The following is a 24,136-nucleotide window of genomic DNA, read 5'->3' on the forward strand; positions in this document are numbered from 1 at the left end:
CCAACCTCTACATGGAAGAAATAGAAAGCAGAGCCCCCGAACTCCATCGGAGGAACAGCACAGAGCCACTGGTTTAGATTTATGGCAGACACGAGCAGGAATACTGTACACTCTTTGCCAGTTTTAGTGACCTTGACCTTTAAACACTAAAATCGGATCACTTCATCCTTGAGTCCAAATTAACCTATGTAACAAATTTGAAGAAGTTGCCAATCAGCGTTCCTGGGATGTCGAGATAACGTACAACCTGCAGAGACGTAACAAAACACCACTGCTTTATTTTATTTTTATTACTAGAACTACATAAAAAACTACCCTCATATCTCACTGATGTATCTCTCTAATTATTTAAAAATCTCTTCATCTTCCTTCACCATTGAATATCCCTTAAAACACATACACCAATAAGTCAAAACATTAAAAGCAGTTATCTGTTTTAATGATGTGGTTGACCGGCCTATTATGTGATGAGACGCTTTCATCGATTTTTCTCACAGCTGATAGAATTGGTTTAAACTGGGACGTGGTTTTCTTGATTCAGTCCATTAAGGTGATAACTTCCTTCTATTGCTAGACAGTTATTGGCACTTCACAGTTGTCCACCTCTGATAAAATGGAGGCAAGCCCCATCTGAACCACAGACCAGTAATTTTATCTGCAGAGGTGTCAGTTTAAATCAAACTTGCTTCTCCTAAATTCACCATCGCTAAAATACTGTAATCTGCTGACAACAAATATAAAATTTTAAATTCTGCTCACCAATTTGACATATGTCATTTTAGATTTCTTAATGTGCTTTTGTTCCTTTCGGACATCTGTTTTTTCTTCTTCCCGTATTCAATGATACAAGCATTTGTGACTGTGATGTATTATCTATCTCATGTCTGGAAGTTGGTCTTTGGGAACTACAGGAAATTGACTAATGACAGGAAATGCATTTGAAAATAACGTTCCAAAACTTCCCCATGATCCCTCTTCTCACTCACCATGGAAGGGGTTGTGTCCCACTCTCAGGGGGATTGGCCTCTCTGGTTGGGACTGAACGTGCGTCTGTGTGTGCGTGGTGTGTGTGTGGTAGTATTTGGGCTTCAAAACATACTGCTGGTTCTGAGCTGGGTGGATGGGCACCGGGCGGATCCTGGAGGGAAAGAGGAAAACACAATCACAGTAAATGCAGAGTTCTGAAAATGGACCGGCGACACGAGCCAATGAAACTGTAAATAAGAGACATTAGTAGTTAGAGAGCACATTTAATTTTAAATTAACCATCGGAAACTACATTAAAATCTTTTGTTTGAGTAGGTTTACATCAATGTAGAAAGAAGTGTGTGTGAGATACAGCCATTTCAGTTCCCAAATTGCAGGGGTTCAACAGTAATTGGACGGACACTTAGCTGCAAAATGTCTCTTGTGCAGCTGTGTGTTGTTTCAACATTAGTTCATTCACAAAGAAGCTCACATTTGGCGCAGAGTTGTCATTTAGATTGAGGTGGAGTTGTCTGTCAGTATGAGGAGAAGAAAATAATGAGGCTCAAAAAAAGGAAGCTGGTTTGCCAAAATCAACAGTTGGGTACTTTCAGAAGCAGGAGAGCAAAGGAAGACGACAAAATGGCAAACGACCTGGTTGACCGAGAAGCACAAGAGGATTCACCACAGGATGAAAAACTGCACCAACAGAATGACCAGGTTACAGTTCACAACAGCACACACAAAAACAAACTTGTAGAGTTTCTATCGACTGATCAAATAAAAATCAAAACAGTGGAAAGAGGAAAGTGAGGAGACAAAGGGAACAGTTCACGACGCAAAGCCACCGCCTCATCTATCAAACATGGTGCTGGTTCGGTTATGGCTTGGACAAGGATGGCTGAAACCTAACACACTGATATTTATCGATGATTCCACTGCTGACAGAAACAACAGGATGACTTGGACTTGGTGAAGACCAGACCAAAGGCAGAAAGACCCCACAAACAAGAGATGAAAGAGCTTTTTAATGTAAACTTGGTTAAATTACATCTGAAACATGGCACTTTAACATAGAATGCATTGATTAAAACACAAAGCCTGAAAAACAAAGAATTCTGGACTGTGTACCCATTAAAACATTAAAATCTGAAAGAGTCTGAGATGCTTTTCCTTCCAGGGAAGGCATCTCCCATCAGTGACCTCTCCATCACCATTGAGAACGTTCAAGTTTCAAGCCATAGGGAGCAACATCTTTCTGTCCTTGTTCATTCGTTGTAGTAGGAGGTGATAGTTTGCCTATCTGTTAACACGAGATGTGCTTTACATTCGATTTTTCCCCCCAGCACAATACATGTAGTGATAAGTGCAAGAAAAAACACTGCAATGTCTTCACATTGATCCTCTGATATTAAATCACTTCCTCAGTGTTCCCAAATTCTTCACGTTCTTGAAGACCAGCGTCATCATCCTCCACTTCCTCTCACCACTCCCTTCCCCTCTTATCAGTCTGGGCCCTCGACCCAGACTGCTGGGCTTAAAAACTCAGCAACCATGCCGGGGCCGTCACACACAGTCATTTCGGAGAATATGTTCTCTAAGTACAGTGCAAAGAACAGGACAGACATTTATCACCTCGACAGAACTAACAAATGTACACTTGTGAAATATTGTGCCAAACACAAATAGAAAACCAGAAGCAGAAGTCTCTCCTCTCCACGTATGTTTTCGTGTACTGGGCTGGCCTCCTCTATTGAGTTAATGAGAGAACAAGGGAGTGATTTCAGACAGAGCCATAGTCTGGTTTATATGTTTAGCAGTTGCATCTTCAAAGTTATTTTCTTGATCTCACAAATGTCTGCCGTCTGCATGGATTGATAAATGTTTGCCCGAGTGAAACAACACAGCACGGCAGACTTAACATTTGTCCAGTGAAGAGGAAGAGCAGAGCAGAGCATAGCACACAGTCAGTGGATATGTTGGATTTAAATGCTGCAGTCAACTTGTTATCATTTGTTAGATCAAGAAAATACCTTTCAAATTGCAACTGCTAGATGTATAAACCAGACTAAGGTTACGTCTGCTCTGTCAGCATCTAAAAAAAGGACATTTTGACTTTCATACCAAGGTTTGCGTAGGAGACATTATGTGACTGAACAATGGAGAACAATTCAGAGCTGCCACAAACGTTTTAATGCTACACCACACAATGCTATTTTGGACGATAGTGTTGCTGAAAGGGCGCTAATGAGCAAGCGGCGAAGTAGGTAATGTAGGTGACCTCGAATGGCGGAAACCCGACTAATTTCATGGCCTTTAAGAATGAACTGCTGTCATAGCCTAAAGACATTCTGTGGCTATTGTCAAGAGAGATCCGGGCTGAGCTTGAAATTGAAATGTCTGCTGTTAAATTAGAGATACAAGCTGCCAAAAGACAACTCTCTAACTCTAAAGCGGCTATAAAAACCAAGGTGGCAGCGAATGGAAAACACAATGGAAAAAGGGATTTTCTAGATGTGCAGATGACGTTGTGGTTTTACAGCGTACAGTGCAAACACTTTCAAGCCAGGTGGCTTTCTTGAGACGGCAAATGTAAGGACTTGGAAGGAACATCCTGACCCAATAATATCAGAATAGAGGGTGCACCAGAAGGCCAAGGCAGTTGCAGTACAACCGCAGTCTCTGCGCTGTTGAAAGAGGATTTCAAGCTTGAAAAGGCTCCTTAAATTCTGGCCAGAGCTGGATCTTAAAACCACAACTAAAACAAGGACCCCACCCTAGGTCCAAGGTGTCCCATTTTCATTAGTTTCATGACTGCTCCAACATGCTGTGTCTTGCCAGAGAACAGAGGAAAGTGAAGGTAAATAATGACCTAACCAACCTACCTGGCCAAGTAAGCCTGGTCGCCCGTCCACAAGCAGCATACTATCCAAAGATGACTTGTCATGATCTTAAACCAAGCCTAGTGACGTACAGTACTTACATTATACAATTTAATACATTACTTAGAGGAAACATTAACATGCTATTTGCCAATCGCAATGGATTAGGGATATGGGATATCCAATTAAGTAATCATTACTTTCAAACTTGTAATGGACAATTTCTGAAGAGACCGATTTAGACAGGTCAACTCAACGCTCAGGTAATCCTTGAGGCTGCAGCTGCTGGTGTATCACTGAAGAAATATCTAACTAACAAACAAATTACCATTAATCCAATAAAACATCACAAACATCGGTCCTTTGTGGTTTCAGACATTCAATTGTGTTTGAATTCTCCGAAATGTGGCTTCCTTACTTTCCAGCCAGTGTGGCATAAATCTTCCATTTGTGCTCCTCTAGACAGATGGCATGGAACAGAAAGAGAAAGTGTGCCATACAGGTGCCTTGGCTGCTATTAATCCCAGGATTTAGTGGGGCTGAGGTACGTGGTGAAACTTTGTGAGGGCATCCAGCTGTGGATAGCAGTGAGAGAAGGTTACATTATCATTGCAGAAGATACTTCTCTGCTTTTACTCCTGGTCAGCAGATGCTGTTTAGTGAGTCAGTCAGTGTTACTTCAAAAGTATTTTGAGGCTTCAGGTGTAAACATGTTGGTTGAGACTGAGCTAGATAATCTGTGCAGCAGCTTATCATGACCCATAGTTACGTTTCATTGTTAGGTAAAGCAACAGTAGCAACCGTGATTATGAAAGAACCAAATGAGAAAGTCATTATACTACGCCATAAAGAGTAAAGGTAAAGGTGGATGATCTGTCAACGAAACACACAATGAAACCCTCTACCCTTTCAGTCATCAGAATTCAAATGCAGCATGCAACAGTTTTTATGACTTTCTGAAACAAATTTTCCAACCGGCACTTCCAAGACACTTTGTGCATACAACTGAGTGCGACGCCATGAATTCCTTCAAAAAGATGTTGTCCAAGTGCTCACCGTTATCCCTGTTGGTACAATTCATTGTGTCTCACCCCTCTCACTTGAACGAGGACATTCACAACAGCAATGGCTATTGCTGCCTTGAGAAGAGGCGGCCAAGACTTCATACACACTGGTTTGTTTGAAAAAATACACTTGTTTTGATTCATGATGCAGAGTTAGGGGCCCCAAACATTTGAGGGTAAATATTTAAATGTGGGAGAGAAGCTTAAGTCAACAACACAATGACCATCAACAGTAAAAGGTTGAGACTTTGACTTGACATATTGCCAGATGGAACTGCTTGTGTTCCACTTAAGTGTGCATAGCAAAAATAGTAAGGCTATTTGAGCTCCAAGATCCTGGCATGGGCCTGTGATAAAAATAAAGGTCAGCATGAATATGTTGAATACTATGTGTGCTCATCACTGTTTGGTCAGCTGTTAGTGATTGGGAACCCTCCAGGCATCCTCTAGGTCCTCAAATATTGAAAGTAATGATGTGGCTGCCCACGTTCTGCTACAGAAACACTGTGTTCACAGCCTTCATCTTCCCAATTAGGGTCAAATAAACAATACAATCAGCCCTGTTTACTGCTGACTGAATCCCAATGCTTCACTCACCCAAATTTGGCATGTGCTCTGAACTCTGATCATGCAGTCTGATATTAGTGAACATTAATGGAGATAGGCAGCTTATTTCAACTTAGTTACAGAGATTCATCACCAACTGATTCAGCAGTGCATTCTGTGGTGTTTACAATGTATGGAAATGGGAATAATGAGCGTTGCATCTTTTCCAGATTAATCCATCTGTCGAGCAAATCAGGAGAACCTGTCCCTGTGCAAGACAATAATCTTAAAAGTAAAAATCTTCATGAGTCATCTAAGTTCCCAACATCTGAGACCCACCCACAACTCAAGTGGTCAGGCCATAATTATATTCAGTATAGTTTTCTTGATTCCTCTCTATTTGGGTCGACTAAGGTCAACCACATTTTGAATCAGTTCTAATTATCCTCAAATCTATTTCAGACCTGCTCTCAAATGTATTATTTTTGGATGGGACCCGGAAGACCACTACCTCAAATTAGTTTTTTTCCACACTAGCAACCTTATATGGTTTAAGAAATGGCAGTGTATGTAGGTCTGTATCTGACAAATATTAGACATTAATCGTCCTCAGAGTGCAAATCCTTGTAACTGGTGATCCACTGAGATTAGAGTACGAATTACTAGATGTATTGCCATGAAATATAGTACGATATTCAAATTCCTGAGGAATCAGAGGAACAATGGTACTTTCATGGTACCACAGAACATGGTACTTTTAAGGGTACCGCTATATATACTGTACAAACTGTACATGTAAACCTGCCCTATCTAATTTAATTAATGACTAAAGCCCTAAAACACGACATTGTGACATTACCATCAACTTCAGTTGCCGGGAATGCCACATTGGGATGCTAATCAGCACTAATAATGAAAACACAACTAGCAATTTCACAGCAATCTTTACAATTGATTCTGTTATTCCTTTTACAGACAGATTAAACACTAATGGTAAAATTATATGGCCTTCCTCAGTTTGTCGGATGAAGTCTACAAGGAGAAAGGACATATTTTCATCCTATTCATATGACAGGCGCCCTGCAACACTATAAATAGACACAAAGTGATACCCTTGTTAATAACTCTGCTGTGACCCTGTAATGTCTTAAATGGCTCTTCTGTTTAGGTTATGTGGTTATGTATAGGATATGTGAATCTCCTTTGTGAGATACACTCATGCGTTCACGTGTACAGTGGATACAGTGTACAGTGGATTTATCAGAGTGTCCTTGCTGAAAACAGCAGCTTGCTGCACTGCAAAGCGGCACCTGTACGGCCAAACTTCCCTAGTCAAATCACGTATCTTCCCTTTGGACAAACCCAGGGTAGCTGTTTTGCCCCAGGCTCCTGTCTTTATGCTTAGCTAGCTAGGCTTACCAATTCCCAACTCCAGCTCTGTACACAACAGAGCACTTGCCAGACTTAGCATTCAACTCCCTTAACATTGTTGGAACCACAAGGGTGTTGAATCAGGAGCAACTGGTTGTAGTTTCTCAAAGACCATATTTTCAGAGACTTTGCTTTCTTGTCTTAAAGAAACGACAACCAAGTGCAGTTACTCCCGATTCAACACCCTGGTGGATAACTATGAGCTGGATGAACAAGAATCTCCACAGACAATGTTGGACTCACCACAGACAGTTTTAAAAAAGGAATCAAAATTGATGCACCAGAGATATCATCTTTTCTATGTCTTTTCCATCCATCCTTTTTAGAGGTCAAAACCTACATTACCCACAATACAATTCCGCCACTGTCAGTTAAGTTGGAATTTCTGGTGAAGCACTGAACAGACTTCAACAAGACCCTTCTCACCTGGATCAGATCAGACTTCACACGGCTTCCTCTGGAGACATTTGTCACATGTGCAGCCGTACTATCCAATGCCTGTAAACAGACTGATGTGTGATGATGTATAAAACAGGTGGAGGTTCCCTTTAACTCGGGCCCATGAGACTGACACTGATCTGTTCATATTAGCATGGAGCAAATACATGTTTCAGCAAACTGAACCATTTCTTTTAGAGGATTCAGTATGCATACTGACAGCTTTGAGCACGATTAACTTCCACTGTGAAAATATTTCATACTTCATAACCTGCCAAGACTTGGGACACACTTCTGGTGTTCCTCTCTGAACACAGCTGCAGATATGAAAGCCTCAAGATGCAGCATGTGATATACAGGTAGTAACTGGCCCATCTCTGCGACTCTATATTAATGGTTCATACATTTTTGCTGCAGTGACACAATTCTCCCAAAGGAATCAATTAGGTCTCATTTTATCTTGTGTTATATCTTTAGACTAGAGGTTGTTGTATGTCAGAATAGACCCCATTTACCATTCAAACCAAAGCTGTCACCTCTCTCAGTCTCTGGATACAGCCACAGTGACCCGTGTTAGCTTAAAAAAAAGAATCACTTCTGATTCGTTTATACCTGGCGTCCACATTACTCCAGAGTTTTTAGGGCCCCTAAAATGTGAGAACTCCAGAAATGCTTCTGGTCCTGTTTTAGCTTGAAAACTGTGGGGTTGCCTCTTAGTCTGGACGGACGGAAAATTAGACTTCAGTCAGTCACGACTTGACTGGCGACTTGACTACAGCAGTGAATACAAAGTGTTGCTAACACTTGCTTTCAGTAACAGTTCCAACTCATCATCGCTTCAATAAAAGAAATACCAGCTTCAACTTTTCGCCATTGCATCTTATTCATAGTAATTTCTGTAATTTCTAGAATTTGACTTCACCTTGTTTTATATTTCAAAGTTTGACACACTTGGATACTGTAGCACTGTATCTGTACTGTACTGAGGCAGTTTTGTGTAGAATTGTCTGCAAGAATGGGATATCTTGATATATATTTTTATTTTAGCCAAAAGCCAAAGCAGTCAGGGATTTTAGTATCAATTTTACTGTACGTACACAAAATATTATGGCATCAGATTAACAACTCGATCTAGACACTTGGTCCTAAATATGGCAACAGCAAAGACCTTCAAGTGTGAGCTGTGAGACGGAGAGAATAGTGACGGTAAGAGAGAAGCTATAAACACAAGATCTCACTCCAGTCTCAACAAAATATCTGGCATGACTGCGTGTGCTGGCAGTGACTGCACCATTAAATGAAAAAACTCAGAAGAGTTTGGAGGGGGTCCAAGGAATGGTCACAAGAGCCGGCTAGTGTTAAATATCAGAGAGGAGAATTTACTCATTTCAACATAAACAGATCGGTGAGTTAGGTTTGAGGGAGTGAGAAGTGTATATATGTGTGTGTGTGTGTGTGTGAGGGCGGCTGAATCTGTTCAGTCTCGGCCTTAACTGCTCTGGCCGCAATCACAATCCACCACCGACCTCTACGCTCTAGTCGTCCAAGTCTTCTTCCCCACGAGAGCTGACATACTCTGGTCTACCGAACCCACTGAACCTCACCAGAGCACTCTCTCGTATTAGCAAGATTGCAAGGAGGGCAGGCAGAGGAGGGAAAGGAAGACTATCTCCGCACTCTACGTCAAAGCTCTGTTCCGGGTAACTGGCTATCCGACCACTTGAATGAAGGGATCAGAGAAACACATCTCTCCATGAGAGTGTGCCTCTTCAATAATCTGCTGGGACAGATTTGGCAAAGATCTGTCATTGTTTGATGCACTCCAGTAGGCTGATACTAGTGCCAGTAGGTTATGGATTTGAATTTCAGAAACCTCATATTTTTCTTATGTTTTGGAATTGTATGAGCATCATCAGTTTCTGTTATGTCATCCGTCCTTCCAATCATCTATTTACAGGAATGTACCTGGGTATTGGGATGCATTGGCTGTAAGAAAATTTTCCTTCTCTCTAGCTACACCAAGTAGCTCTACCGGGGGATCCTAAAGCCCTCTCAGAACACATAAAAGAAATAATCCCCCAAGTGTTTCATCCTGGTTGGACATGCACAAAAAGACCTCCGCATCGAGGATGCCAGGGGGCATCCTGGTCAGACCCCGAACCACCTTGCTCCTTTCACTTGGCTCCTTGCAATGAAAGTCCGCAACCATCTCCTTGGTCTTGGCCACATTCATGAGCAGGTGGTTGATTCCACACCAGGTCGCAAAGCAGTTCACTAAGTCTCTGTACTCTGCCTCCAATAGGAAAACTGCAGCAGGTCTGAAGAGGTGCTGACCTGGCGTCTGAGATGGACCAACATCAGTATCTCTTGGACTTTCCTCCTGAGAGAATCTGAACCACACTAACAGTTCCCTCTGCAGCTCTTCAGTAGGTCTCTGTCCCCGTCCCGAAGGTTCTCTTCTTCATGTTCAGCAGCTTCTTCAGGTCGCTGGTGATCTAGGACTTCTTGTTCAGGGAAACATCACACAACCATGGTGTGAATGGTGTTACCACACATAAATGAATGTTCTCTCTCTGCAGTCTGTCATGGAGTTGATGTAAGTCTCCATGGGGATCACAGATTATAGTCCAGTCTGTGGCCTCACAAAATCCCTGCAGAATCTTAATAGCTTCCTGTGTCTGCTTCCTCACACTTCTTGTGGTCACAGGCTGCTGCTGGATAATAAGTGTGTAGGTGGGCGTGGCAAGCACAGAAAGAGGTTGCTGATAGCATGATGTACAGTTATGTACATACAGTCTGTCAGTTAAACTTCAGTCATTCATATCAATTAATAATAAAGCAGGTAAAGCAAGATAAAACTAAAAGACAATTCAAATTGGATTTGATAATTTTTCTAAATAACTTTTATTTTCTTTAGCTTCAGGGTTCTCTTCATGTTTGCCTGTTTTTCTGCTCGAACTTCTACCTTCTACAATGCACCTCTCCATAATCAGCTCATCTCCACCGGTCGCCGACTCAGCCCCCTGTCTCATCAGTCTGTCCCCAGCTCATCCTCTTGCCTGCTGGCCATCATCCAACACTGCTCACTGCTCAGCCTTCCTTTGGCTCCATCCTGCAAACTGCCATAACCTCTCTGCCCTCAGCCTTCGGCTGCCAGAACCCTCATCCGCCCAATAAATCTTCACTCTATCATTTATATAGGTTCACATAAATTTACAACTTAAAAGTCTTTTTAATTCTGTTTTTTGTTGTTGTTGTTGTTTTACTAAAATGGCCCTAATACATAGTCCAAGAAAAACTTAAATTGAGAATAGAGCATACAAATTCAGTTTACATTCCTTCTCAATATCTTTTGTAGAATTCTGATACACAAATTCAGATTTTGCAAAATGAAATTAAAAGGCAACTGGCACAAATATTTAAATTGAGTGTAGCTCAACCTGTCTCAGCCATTCGTTAAATTTTACAGTTATTTTCCTCAGATCCTCAACACTGCAGAACAGCTAATCTGAGGGCTTCTCCAGAGTCAAAGTGCTGAAACTCCTGCAGAGAAAATGCACTCTCTCTTCCTGTAATTCCATATGAAACCTCAAGTGTACGTTTTCATTCCTGCAGAAAATTGCATCAAATCACTCTCTTTTCCCCCCCATGTGTCACACCTTCAAGGGTTCAGAAGCAGCATTTGACCCCTGCAGCTGAACCACAGTGACAGCCATTACAATTGCATTATTTTGTCACCCGTGATTTATGGGCTGGACTGCGATGATGTGTAAAGGACTCTTCATCACTTCCTAGCCTCATAAGCACCCACAAACCAAATGGGAATTGTAGTGCCACTGATATCTTAATGCAATTGGTCACCATATGGCTGACACCGACATTGCTTTCCCCCGGACATTTCTCTTTCCGCTTTCATATGCACCCTTTCTTCTTCAAGTACCGGCCGCGGATAACACAATTCATCACTTGACAAGTGAGAAGGGGGAAAAAATGAAGATGGTTTGAAGAAGGACCCACAGTGTAACAGTTATGTTACAGGTTACACTCAAGCTTGTGGTTTAGCCACTATTTATCCATAAATTGGTAACTCAAATGCATTATATCCTATTTTGGATTTCCCGTATTCTATCCCCTTGTTCACAAGGCTGCCGCTCTCTCCTAAAAGCATCCTGGCCATCCTAACAGCAGGTTGTCCCATCTCTGCAGAGAACTCCTGAAGCTCGGTTAGGGTAACCGTAAGGTTCTTGGTCACGTCCGTGTCCAAGGCCCTCTTCACAATTTACTAAGTTTGACAGGACATCCAACTATAGAAGAGTCCTGGTGGTTCCACACTTTTTCTGCAGAGAACTCAGTGCTTAAGAAATGGTTTTATATCCTTTCTCTGCCTAACTGCAAATATATCATGGTGGTCTACTGAGAGTTATTTGGACTTCATGGCTTGGTTCTCGTCTTGACATTAATTGTTGGACCTCACACTGTATATACTGTACAGGTGTGTAACTTTCTAAACTGCTTCCAGTCTTTTTCAATTTTCACCGAGTGGACTCTTCTTGTACTTCTTGACACATCTCCAGGAAAATTCAAGCAAAGAATTTTGTGCCTGAACACAATGTGGAGGGTCAGAGCAAAAGGTCTGAATACTTTGGAAGATATTTGGGTTTTTGATTTTTTCTAAAAACAGCGCCACAAAAGAAGAGGTCTGCACACATTGTATGTAATTAAAATTAAACTTCCCTATCTCGATCTGTTATTTCTTTGTGATCGGATGAAAAGTTCCTCACCTGTGGATTATTGCCCTATTTCTTATCCTATCAGATGATAATGCTGCTCTGTTGCTATGAACCGATTGGAGGATAGCTCCTGCAAGAGATAAATCCCTTCTGCAAATTGAGAGCAGCTTTCGAGGACAGAGATCTGGAAGCAATTATTTGTGCCTGTGCAGTGCATTAAAAAAAAACTCTTGACATTTTACAGAGTACATGTAAAACACAGATCATAAAACACATTAATTAACTTTCTAAATATCCTTCATTAGTATCACAAGTCTTGTCTGACGTGTACTAACTTTAATGACACAATGATGAGGTAATTTTTTACTGTGTCTGATGTGATCGCACATTCTCCAGTCGTCTGCTCAAATGGCGTGCAAAACAACCAACAGTTAACCACAGCAGGACTTGGTAGTGTTTCAACAACACTTATAAAAGTGCCAGCAGAAATTCTAACCTTCATTACACTGATGGATGGTGATAATGAAAGTGTACTGGCTGGGCAAACCTCATGAAACAGCCCTCAGAGTGAGAGATCACCAAAAAACACAGAATGTTCCTAATGTTCTTATCAGTGATTTGGTAGAGTTGGTCTGCTTTGGAGCGAATAACCTAGACCAATTTCGTCAGGGGTTGCAAATCGAAAATGATGCCTTACTCAACCATAGCTCGGAGGAAGACTCCGAAAGAGGAAACAGCTGATCAGTCATGTGAGTTGAATATTCGCTATGTCAGAGCTTGTTTGGAAAAGTAACTATTTTTTGCAAAATGCAAAAACCACCTCAAGGGAGCATATAAACCTTTTTGCGAATTAGAGGAAGTTTTTCAGAATTTTGCCACTTTCTCTAATACAATGAAACAGGTTGATGGAAACATGGCTATAGTTAGTCATATTGTATGTGTCTGTAAGGGTCACAGGTTCACATATCGGACTCACTCAGCAGAACACATCCGGATGCTTTTGCTAATATGAACCTGGACTGGCCAGACAATAAAACTACAGCAGGTGCAATTCAAGATCTTATCCTCAGGAGATTTAAGTCCTTTGAGGCAGTGGTTTAAAAAACCCAGGACCACAGACCAGTACCTGGCCACTACCAATATGATGCAGAAAAATGCTGAATAATAAATATATAACTCTGTATAAGTATTGGCAATTAGTCATACCCATGATGCCTTGTTGCATCTTTCCTTGTCGCTCCCTGTCAGGACCACGAAAACAGGTTCATGATTTTGAACGTAAGTAGGTCATTGTTATGAAAAATGCACCAATCCAAGAATTTCTATCCTGATACCAGCTTTCTCTTTCCCCCCAAACTTAAGATCTGTTTGCCTGGAACTCATTGGGATGATTTTCATGGAAGATAACATGGGACCAGAGATAGCTACAGCCCCAAAGTTTAGCCAGTCATCAGCACTGACGGAATGAATGTAGCTGACAGTTGGAAACATGTTGAAAAGCAAAGAGACCATTTGAGTTCAGTTTATTCTCAGATGTCCTAAATAAGCTAGACGTTCTTTCCAGACAGGATACACAAGAAAATGTTTGGGATGAAAACGGTTTTGCAGTTCAAAAAAAAAAAACAAGGTCAGGAACTCCTGCTTTGAGGTAACTGTTTGATGTTATCTATGAAAACATCATGCTCAGGCCGCTGCTTTTCCCTGTGGTATCCTGGAGTAACAGTATTAGAGTTAATCACAGATATAGGATTGAGAAGCTGATTCTGTGGGCTGGTTTTATATTTGGCACTGCTCCTAATTTACTTGAAATAGCCCCCGAGGTGAAGAACCAGAAGAAAGGTTCAGTTCTTCAACAAGATGGTTAAACAAGCCCAGATGCTCCGCAGAAACACTCAAGAGAGGCTTTTGAGTCTGCAGCTGTGATTTGTTATATATTACTGTTGGCTCACAAAACACTAAGATTGGAAGTATCTAGACATTTATGGCTCCATATTGTTCCATATGGATTGGCCATTTAGTGGGCTTGTTTTTGTCGTAGGGCTGATAACTGGCTTTTTTTTATTTATGGATTGGTCATGTAGTGACTTGTATTCTATTAATATAGCATACTGCATTATCTTTATTAAGGGGTGTATTGGTGTTTTGTGGACAGTCCTGACCAGAGCTGGCCCCAAAAGATGTCCCTATTCAGGAAACATTCATACACAGAGATGTTATCTTAACACTAAAAACTTTTGTCACATATTTCTTTCTGTTCTTAAGAACTAAATTTACAAGTGACCCGGACTACTAATATCCTGACATACAGACTTTTATGTTCATGGTGAGAAGATCTGGCAGGTTTATGGATGACGGTTGGGTAGGTTAGGCTCAACATGACTTTGGGTTTGAGAAAGTCCATTGTTTGGGTTAAAATAACCTTTAAACCTTTGTTGGTTAAGAAAATAACCTCTTTGCTTCGGTTAACGAACGAGTCTGAATCAACCACAAAAAGCCCAATAATTTACATGATATCATGAATATGCTGTGCAACATGAAATAAGTCGGTATGAAACAAAAAAACACGCTATCTTCCAGAGTTGCCTGATATCTTCAGTTCAACAGAGTTCAGCAACCAGGTCGGGTGAACGCCAATTTGTTTGCATAAAGCTTTGGGCTCAGGTTGGAATTTCTTACAACTTGATAAAAAAAAGGTAGGTTTCAGTTGACTGAAATATGTCTATTACCACTTATTGGCTTGTAAAAGTTTTGTTCCGTGTTGGTGGGCCATCGAGCCATATTCTGTGCTGGTCTATTAGCATAGTAAACATGAGGTTTATTTTGCATGTGAGAAGCCTTTCTACAGCAAGCATATGACTTTGTCTTAGAAGAATAAACATAGAAATTAAAGCAACAATCTCAGGTTAAGATTGGCTCTCAAGTTTGACAGTTTGACAGGTGTGTCGGGTCTTAAAGATGTAGCTATGAGCTGGGTTTAGATCTTGTTTTTAGGGCCTGTGATAAACTACTGCGGCGGGTTCTGTGCATGTTATGTGCCTTTATGTGAATGACACCCCACATTTTTGTGATATATCTTAAGTGATAACCCTGTTTTTCTGCCCTCCATGGTCACAAAGGGGTAATCTATCACTCTACTGTGTCGTGCCCTTTTGCAAGTTGCCGAACCCCTCCAGCTGTTCCAGTGGAGTTGCTCAAGAGTTATCAGCGGCGGAATCAATGGGCAGCGTGACAGTGGAAGACTGAGTGGTTCCAAAACCTTCTCCCAGACTAACTGAGAGAATATATATGAATTTTAAAATGGTGGAAAAAAGCATTGGAAGTCAACTGCATTTTCCTGATAAAATTAAAGATTGAATCAAAGCGGGGTACTTACTGCTGTTGGATGTGTTGCTGGATGTAATGTGGTCGCACCAGTTGTTGGTACGGCTTCACAGTTAGTTTCATCTGAGCCATGTTGCTCGCTGGTGAGGGGGCAGAAGCGTACCCATTGGGAGGGACCCCTTGCTGGGGTATGGGCCGCTGTGGCACTACATTGTATCCATTTGTATGACCGGTCGTGTGTCCATTCGTGTGACCGGTGTTGTGCCCGTTGGTGGGTTCATGCGCGGGCTGTGCCGGAAAGGGGTGTGCGGACACTGTCTTCTGTTCACATGCCTTCCCCTTTGAGCCAGGCTTACAGACACAGAGCTGAGGCCTCAGGCACATTCCTCCGTTCTGGCACTGGGGGCTGCAGTTGGCTATAACACAAAACCCAGACAGAGGAGAAAGAGAAAGGGGAAAGAGAGAGAGAGAGAGACGGAGGAGAGACAGATGGAGAATGAGAATGAGTGATGACGAGGTCACATAAAATAACAGCGATATAAACACATATGGATTAAGTGGACTTGTATTTTCATGATTTCAAATGCACACCCCCATTTCTTATTTTTGTCAACATACTCAGCATTGTTTATGACATATGGGCTCCAGCAGAAGTCTTCACCAAGAAAAGTCTTAATAATTTAGTAGAGCACAGGTCCAACAGAGCAGTGAGTCTTAATCTAGATAAACAATCAGCTGGTGGACATCTGGTGAACAGTGCTGTCCATATCCCATTAAACTTTTAACATGATTGCTTTAAGCTTAGCACTTCTGAGTCCTGACTGAGTTGTTGACCTTCCGGGATTCAGGGCTGTGGAGCAGTCGATCTGTGAGCCTAACGTTAGCCGAAGTATCTAAGGGTACGTAGCACAGTTGAATCTTTAAGTGTCGTCAGTCGCGTAACGGGGGTGAGGAGGATGAGGATGACATCTTCATGCACGAACCAAACATCCTGGAGACGGATATGAGATACGGTCTCATTTGGAGAAAATAGACGAAACAGAAACAGCAAACACATTAACACAACAACACAAGTGTGCTTAGATGCATGACAAGAGAGACCCATTCTCTCTGCCAGCATTAAAGCACCACTGGTATTTTCAGTACATGACATGGCACTGAGTGCACATGAACAATTACTTATTTGAAGAGTCATTTTGCAATTAACTGATTAACCAGTCCAGCGACCCAATACTTATTTACTGGATGCAAGTATGACATTATATTGTGTGTGCGTGTGTGTGTGTGTGTGTGTGTGTCTGTGTGCATCTGCAGTGGAGAGCAGCAAAAAGCCTGTAATTTCACAAAGCTCTGCTGTCCCCAGGCAGATGATGATAGGGGCATCCATTCACCAACTACAAAGGCTGCCTCACAGACAGCGTGCAGCCGTTTACCTACTGTACCACACAACACACATGTACATACATGCACAGATATTTTGGTCCGACCATACAAAGGAAGGTGATAACACACAAACACACCCAAACACACACACACACACACACACATCCTCTGACTGCTTTCATTCCTCAGCCTAAATACTTTCTTATCTTAATAGTAATCTAGCTGATACTATGAATGCTAAACCCAAGTCATGTGTGTGTTTGTGCGTGTGTGTGAATGTGTGTGTGTGTTTGCTGCCAGCAGGAGAAATGAGAGAGAGGCTGGTTCTTCTTGTTCTCCCAGGGGTCCCTGAGGGTGTGTCACCTCCTCACTGAGCTTGTTAGTCTAATTAGTGGCTTTGAGATTTGTGAAAAATGATAAATGAACGGAAAACCGAGCGGCTGATAAAAGACATCTGCTGGCACACACAACACTTACCCCCTCGGAGGGTTGCTTACAATGTACGGTACAAGGTCTCCAACAAAAACTTTGAAAAATGGAATTTTATAAATGTACAGATATACTCCATACAAGTGCTCAGCCCCAGTTTAGCAGCCTCTTCAATTCAACATGGGAACTCGCTGCCTTTACAACTTCCCTGATGGCTCCTGCATTATGGGATGTATCGAAGGGACCAGTGAAAAGGCCTCCAGAGGTCTGATAACTTTTTCAAGTTCAAAATCAACGTTGGTGACTTTGACAGTTTTTGGCCTAACCGCAACTCTGTGGTCATACCTACAAATGCAACTGTCTCTGTGACTTAAACCACTGGAGGCTGGTGTGTAGAGTTCCTATGACATCATCAGGGAGGGCGACTCGTTACTGTTCGGCCGCTCCGATACTCTCAGCTCTGGTGTCAGGTGTTTGCCCAGTGCTGCGTCTCCGTCGAGAAACTGCACACCCGTCAGTGAAAACGAGCAGCGCTAAAGTTGCTGTCATCAGCCCAGCAGGAGAGACGCTCTGCGGTGTGGTAGGATTTTCATAACTGAGCTACGACCGAATCCTGATCTTTAGGTCTATATGGTAAAAAAAAAAGGAACAAATTTGAATCTTCAATCTTGCACGCCCAAACAGGTTTCAGCCACTAGGTCTTTGTCCGGTCTCCAGTCCCAGGTACTGCCCTCACCTAAACTTTTATTTGGATTATTTAAACTGTCAGGTGTGTGTGTGTGTTCTTATGTGCAATTCTACTCCGATATCCAATCTTTCAATCATATTTTAATTTTGGATATGCGTGGGCAGAGATTTATCCATGATGTGTGATTTTACAATGCTAAATCTTATTTAGGTGAGCAACTTCAAGTTTCCTTTTTCTTACAGTGTATGTGTCCCAGTGTCTACTTGGTACTTTCAACATGTATTATCAGTCGAGTTACACCCCTCCCCCGTGGAGTGATTACCTCAAAGGTGACATCATTGTTGTCTTTTCCCCCCCTGGAGCCGAGTTACGTTAGCATTTTGAAACAACCCCACAGTTAATTTTCCACTTTGGGCAAAGCCTTTTTGCTTTCTTTTCCTACGAGCGTAAATAGTTTTCATTTCCGCCCCTCACCCCTCACCCCTCTCCGGCCTGGAACAGAGGCTGCCATCTGTTCTGCAAATAGTTTTCTCTCTCCCTCCCTCGCCGACTGAGGTCAGCTACATGAGAGCTCTGTTCTGTGACAAGGGTGACAGACTAAGTGATGGTAATTTACTTGTTAGCTGAGGACAGGAAAGAGATCAGTAAGGCTGATGCCCTTGCCCTTTTTGATCAAACCATGCTGGGCCCCGCACTGAGAGAGCCCCCTCCTCACACACACCTAGGCCTGCCATTGGTCTGCAAGAGTTAAAAATATGTTCGGGTGTGAGTGAGCATGTGGCTGTGTTCATGTGGTAGGGAGGTATAATGATTTTCTTTGTGTCACTGCGTTCGACGCCTCGAAATTCCAAAATGAGTAGAAGAAAATTGCCCCGGCTTTATGGGTAACTGCAACAGCCTGTTTAACCTTGCATGTGGCTGGGACAGATGTTCTCTGAATTCAGAAGCAGGTAGCGGCGGGGAGATATGACATCGATATATATGAGGTATTGAATTCCACATTATCTGAGTCACTGCCGGGCCTCGCAGCTCAGATTAGCTCTGATAAGACTGTTGAGAATCTATTGGCCTCACTAATCCTCTGGGCGAGGATACACTTATCTCTCCACTGGCCAGGAATGACACCATAGAAACCCGTCTTATTAAATATGCTATGCAGTTATTCAAAATAACGCATTGAATCCACTTTATCTTGACTCCAGCGATGTATTCACAAAGTAAATAACCACTTACACACACATAAAGCAAATTCTAATCTACCAGGGATGATCCCACAGCTGAGTGATGATGTTTGCCATCTGCACATGGCCAGTTTAACCGCCTCCCCAGGGGCTCCTGGTTTCCCAGAAGTCTCCCACCTGCAGTTTTCTGTGCACCTAACACTATCGCTTCCAATTTCCCAAAGGAAAACTCTTTCATAGCTCGGGGCCCCTGGGTCGTTTCAGTGACAACACTGCATCACTAATGCTTTCCCCCTAAAAGTCGATGATTTAATGCATCATGTGAAGAAACCTCATGTTTCATGAGTGAGTCGATCGGTGCACCTCACAGTACACAGGCGCAATGCAGGAGCAATACTATGACAGGCCGCGAACTTCACAAACCAAGTCTGAAAACTGACTGCGATGGAAGTCGAGATGGAAGCAGAACGTCGGACTGCGGGAGCCATGACAGTGGAACTCGTTTCTGTTGGCTGCTCAGCGCTGGTGTCCGGCTGACAGCGTTGTCAGCAGCCCAGCAGGAAAGGAACTCCGAGGCGCAGCAGGATCTCATAGCCGAGCTCTGACCAAGACGCCAACTTTTACTTTCTCTGTGTGTTTTTCACATCCATGATAATGAGCACAGACAAGGTCTTAGGTAAAACATGAGTCACGTACAAGGAGTCTGGTGCGGCTGCAGCTGTGCTGAGCTGACAGCACATGTGCAGGACACGCCACATGTGCACGGTGAATAATGTGTTTCTCCTATTTGAATGTACCTCGTAGCCTCCAGGTGCGCGTCATATCTCTGGCTCAGCTGTCATTTACACATGCATTCTTTGCAATGCACTTGCACTCCTTTATAGCCTCTTCCTAACCTTTCATTACCAACGAGAAAAAGGATGTACAGCAATTAAACTGAGACGGAGGGAACAACAGCATAGATTTTATCGAGGGAAAATCCACCTGTGCTGTTGGCAGTGAGATTGACCCACAGTCACAATACTACCTGCAGCCAGGTAAATCATTCCATTGTGGGATAACTCATTCAGAAATAAAGCGCTCGTAGCTTCTGTAGCGGTTAAGTGGGGTGAGTGTGGACATCATCCAGACACAATACCCAGAGACAGTCACGCCTTGATTGACTTGACCCCCCCACCCTGCCCTGTGAACCTGGGTGTCGGACATGTTGCTGGACATTTTCTGTGCCTCCCCTTAGCAACACCTGCAGTCTGCAGCCCTCCATTGACAGTGCTGCTGATGGACACAATAACCGGCTGTAATGGGTTTGACCACTGGGCAATGAGCAGCAAAGCACTCGAGTCAGCAACTTGCCAGGTGTTCTCGTAGCCGGCCCACATTGAGGAAAGATTTTTAGTAGTTTTTTTTCTTCTTTGTTAGAACAGTCCTGTAGAATCCAATAATGTAATAACTTCCCAATGATGTAAAAAAAAATAATAATAATAATGTTATAAATTATTACATCAAGGGGAGGTTATTACATTATTGGGTTAACAATATTTTTGCAAAAGCTGAAAAAATTTAGTAGTAGCATTCTACTAATAATGTGTTAATGATTTGGAAATGCATTGTTTTTGTAAATTAGTCATTATCCCTCAAATAAGCAAAGCTACAATTTCCATCCATCCATCCAATAATATCAAATATGAGGAGCCACATATATCAGTAATTTTTTCATCTACTGCTGTATCACAATAAAGCACTATATTTCTTACTATGCATCCTTATTCTGTAAAGAGTAGTATTACAGATATTAGATATTTTAGGTTAAGAGTTAGTGTTAGAGTTAAGTGTAGTAATTACTTCATCAGGAATTATTAAATTATTATTACAAAACCTTTTCTTTATATTGTCTCATTCCATGAGCTACTCGTAGACAGTTATGATTAGAGCTTGGCCATCGCTTCCCCATAACATTGGCTAAAGTTGAACAATAATTTTTTTTAAATAACTATTTTTGCCTAAAAACTCCACTGTTGGCTGTTCTCTGCTTAAAATGATGGAGATAAGATGATTGACATTAATTTTGTTCCACTTTTAGATTACCAAACTGAGAAACTGCCCCCGGGCAAAGAGATCAGCCCAAGAAGTCCGAGAGTCACAGCAGGTCACAGTTGGTTTTACTGATTGAATAAAAATTTGGACGTTTTAATGGAAAATTTGTACAATGTGAACCTCAGGGTTCTCCCTTGGTTTTTGGAGAGCTGACATTAGCCAGAAGAGAAAGTGGAACAAATATGTTCACTGATGAAGTGAGCGATATGTCCTGAGGTAATCCTTCACATTTATGTGAGTGATCGCTCTGTGCACCATACAAAAACAGCATTGGCAAAACAAAGGTCACGGTGAATGGATTTGAACCGCGGATTCTAAATCACCCCATATCCGTCTGACAATGTGACAGCGTTTGGCTTCTTACCAACATTTTGGTTGATTTTTTCTATAGACAATTCACCGTCCCAGTGGCCATTAGTCAGCTGACTGAGTTACTGAAGCGAGTCAGCTCCACTCTCACCCTCACGTTGCTCTCGCACAGTTGTTTTCTTCGACAGTTTGCATTCTGTCGGCTTTTTGAGCTCATCATCTGTGACTCCGTTTACACCTGGAGTCAAGATGTGTTTCCAGCTGCCTCTACCTCACTGGTTTGGAACTGTTACATGCAATTATTATTTCCACCCACCATGTTGTTGTATGTGGACTGAAAACGCGTTGCATTCACACTTCGATGAGGTCACAACGCATCCCTGACCACCTCCGGGGGAGGTTTGGCTGATCTGATCCAGCGTTTCCAATTAATTACTTAGACTGTGGCGGCCCGCCATTCATTCTGTTTATGTGCTGAACAAATATGCTTATAAATTACTGGACCAAGGCTTGCCCTGAATTGTTACAGTACTAATGGCATGATCCTGCCTTGAAGATAAACTCTAAGTTTATTTTGACCCAGTTATAAGGGAGGCAGCAGTTCATATTTTGACTGCCTTTCTTTCAGGAAAGAAAACTGTACAAATCCGATTTACAAAGATGTTTTGTCTGAGACAAAGCCACGATGTGTTCAATTTGGGCGGTTTTGACAAAGCACTATTCTGCTCTGCAATTCAATAATCCACCAACATCTGACTTCATTCAGTCTGGGGGAAGAAACTGGAATGTCTCCTGGTCATTTCTCCTGAATCAGATGGCCTCTATGTAGGTGAATCACATGTTGTCATCTACGGCTGCCAAGACAGGAAGTAAACAAAAAACCCCTCTGTGCTCTGACACAAACAAGGAAACTTGACATTGATTAGACAAGATGTTGGAAACGTTCCTTTAGACATTCTGCTCCATGTTGACACGACTACATCACATCATTTCTGCAGATTTGTCAGTTGCACATTCACGCTGCCAATCTCCTGTTCAACCACATCCCCAGAGTTTTTCTACTGGATTCACTTCTTGAACTCACTTCACATTCGTTTGAGACGACTTAGTGCATTATCACACTTGCAGGTATCTGGTGGAAGATGGTAAACTGTGGCCATGAAGGGATGAACATACTCAGACAGACTGAGCCCTAATTGATCGAAATATTAAGGGCCCAAAGTGTGTCAAGAAAACTCAGCACCACCACCAGAGTCCCGGACCGTTGACCAAAGTTAGGTTGGTTCCATGGATCCATGCTGTGGATGCCAAATTGTGAGCCAAACATCAGCAGAGATCCAGATTCCTCAGACCAGGCTACGTTCCTCAGTCTTCAACTGTCCAGTGAGTCTGTGTCCACTGCAGCCTCAGATTGTGGCTGCCAGGAGTGGAAGCTGACGCGGTCTCCTGCCGCTTTAGCTCCTTATCTGTATCTGCAGGATTTTATGAAATGAGCAATTCTGCAACATGATTGGCTGATTGGAAAACACAGAGAGGGCGTTATTTTAACGCTGTTGGCAGTGTCGCACCATCCACTTTAATGCAACTCGCTCTGCTGGAGTATCAGTTGCAGTATCCGGTTGATGGTTTGCAAACACTCACACTGCGTTGAAATGTGTGAATTTATTGCCTGCACCAAGCTAACCAGACTGCTATCAGAAAGATAGCAAGCTAATAGAGAGCTATCGGGAGTGATCAGCACTAACATGATAATCACTCTGTCCAGCAGCGTCTAGCGCCACCTGTACTTGTGCTTCCGTGTCTTCTCCACAGTGGTGGTCCTCTGTTGTGGAAGACAGTAGCATTGAAGATGAAGGACCTCCTGGATTTTCAATTTAAAGGTTAGAGAGTGGCAGGACTCCCGGTGCTCTCCAGACAAACTCCCACTGATGGGCACAGCACTGGAGAGAAGCTGTGTACGTCTCAAACAAGTTGGCAGGACCCCGAAAATAAGAAAGTGATCTGGGACCAATGGCTCTGGGCCAAGAGGTATTATCCATTTCCAGTCTGTTTCTCTTTTACCCGGAGACACGTGCTCCTGCCTGTCCGACGGCATAATAACAGTCTTCTCATGACTTGGAAGGCAACTGTCCGCACACTGGGCCTCATTCATCAAATGCGTGTTTGCACAGATTTCATCTTAACTTATGCACATGCACACACTGACAACTACTGCAGGGTTTATCAATACTTCCCCAAGTATGAACATTTGGATGGAGGAACAAATTGCATGCGTGGTTGCTGGAAGCTACTCGGAAACCGATGTGCATATTAGATAATGAATATAACCCAAGTGACTATGGAATACGGCGGACCAAACAGGGATTTACAGTATACCCTGAACACAGACAGACGGGCAACATGAAATGTTGAGAGAATAAAGCAGAGTCAACATTTATGTGTGTGTGCAGGGGTAATTAACACTTAGGAGCCACTTCACCTCAAGTAATTAAGTCCTTGGAGTGTGTTTATTGTTTTTTAATTTACATCCTGGCTGCTACTGAAACTGTATCCAAGCCAGTGTACATAACGCAAACCCCACTGTTAATAAGCAAATAACTGGGCCCTGGATATTTCCAGTGATTGCTCAGTTTTTGATTAGTTTTAGAAGTTGGAAGTTAGTTACAGTGGTTAA

At 42.5% G+C, this 24,136-nt stretch overlaps 1 protein-coding gene across 8 annotated transcripts in view; it reads right to left on the bottom strand.

Annotated features, from left to right (window-relative positions):
• ltbp1 (latent transforming growth factor beta binding protein 1) overlaps nucleotides 1-24,136 on the bottom strand; it is an 88,215-nt gene that overhangs the window by 59,163 nt on the left and 4,916 nt on the right. For all 8 annotated transcript variants that reach the window (XM_047335031.1, XM_035605925.2, XM_035605923.2 and 5 more), the window contains exons 3-4: nucleotides 15,431-15,794; nucleotides 987-1,138 (exon numbers count right to left, since the gene is read on the bottom strand). In XM_047335031.1, coding sequence (XP_047190987.1) covers nucleotides 987-1,138; nucleotides 15,431-15,794 — 516 coding nt within the window. The remainder of the gene's footprint in view (nucleotides 1-986; nucleotides 1,139-15,430; nucleotides 15,795-24,136) is intronic.

The sequence above is a fragment of the Scophthalmus maximus genome, chromosome 10 (genome assembly GCF_022379125.1).
Source record: "Scophthalmus maximus strain ysfricsl-2021 chromosome 10, ASM2237912v1, whole genome shotgun sequence".
In the NCBI taxonomy this organism is placed as follows: domain Eukaryota; kingdom Metazoa; phylum Chordata; class Actinopteri; order Pleuronectiformes; family Scophthalmidae; genus Scophthalmus; species Scophthalmus maximus.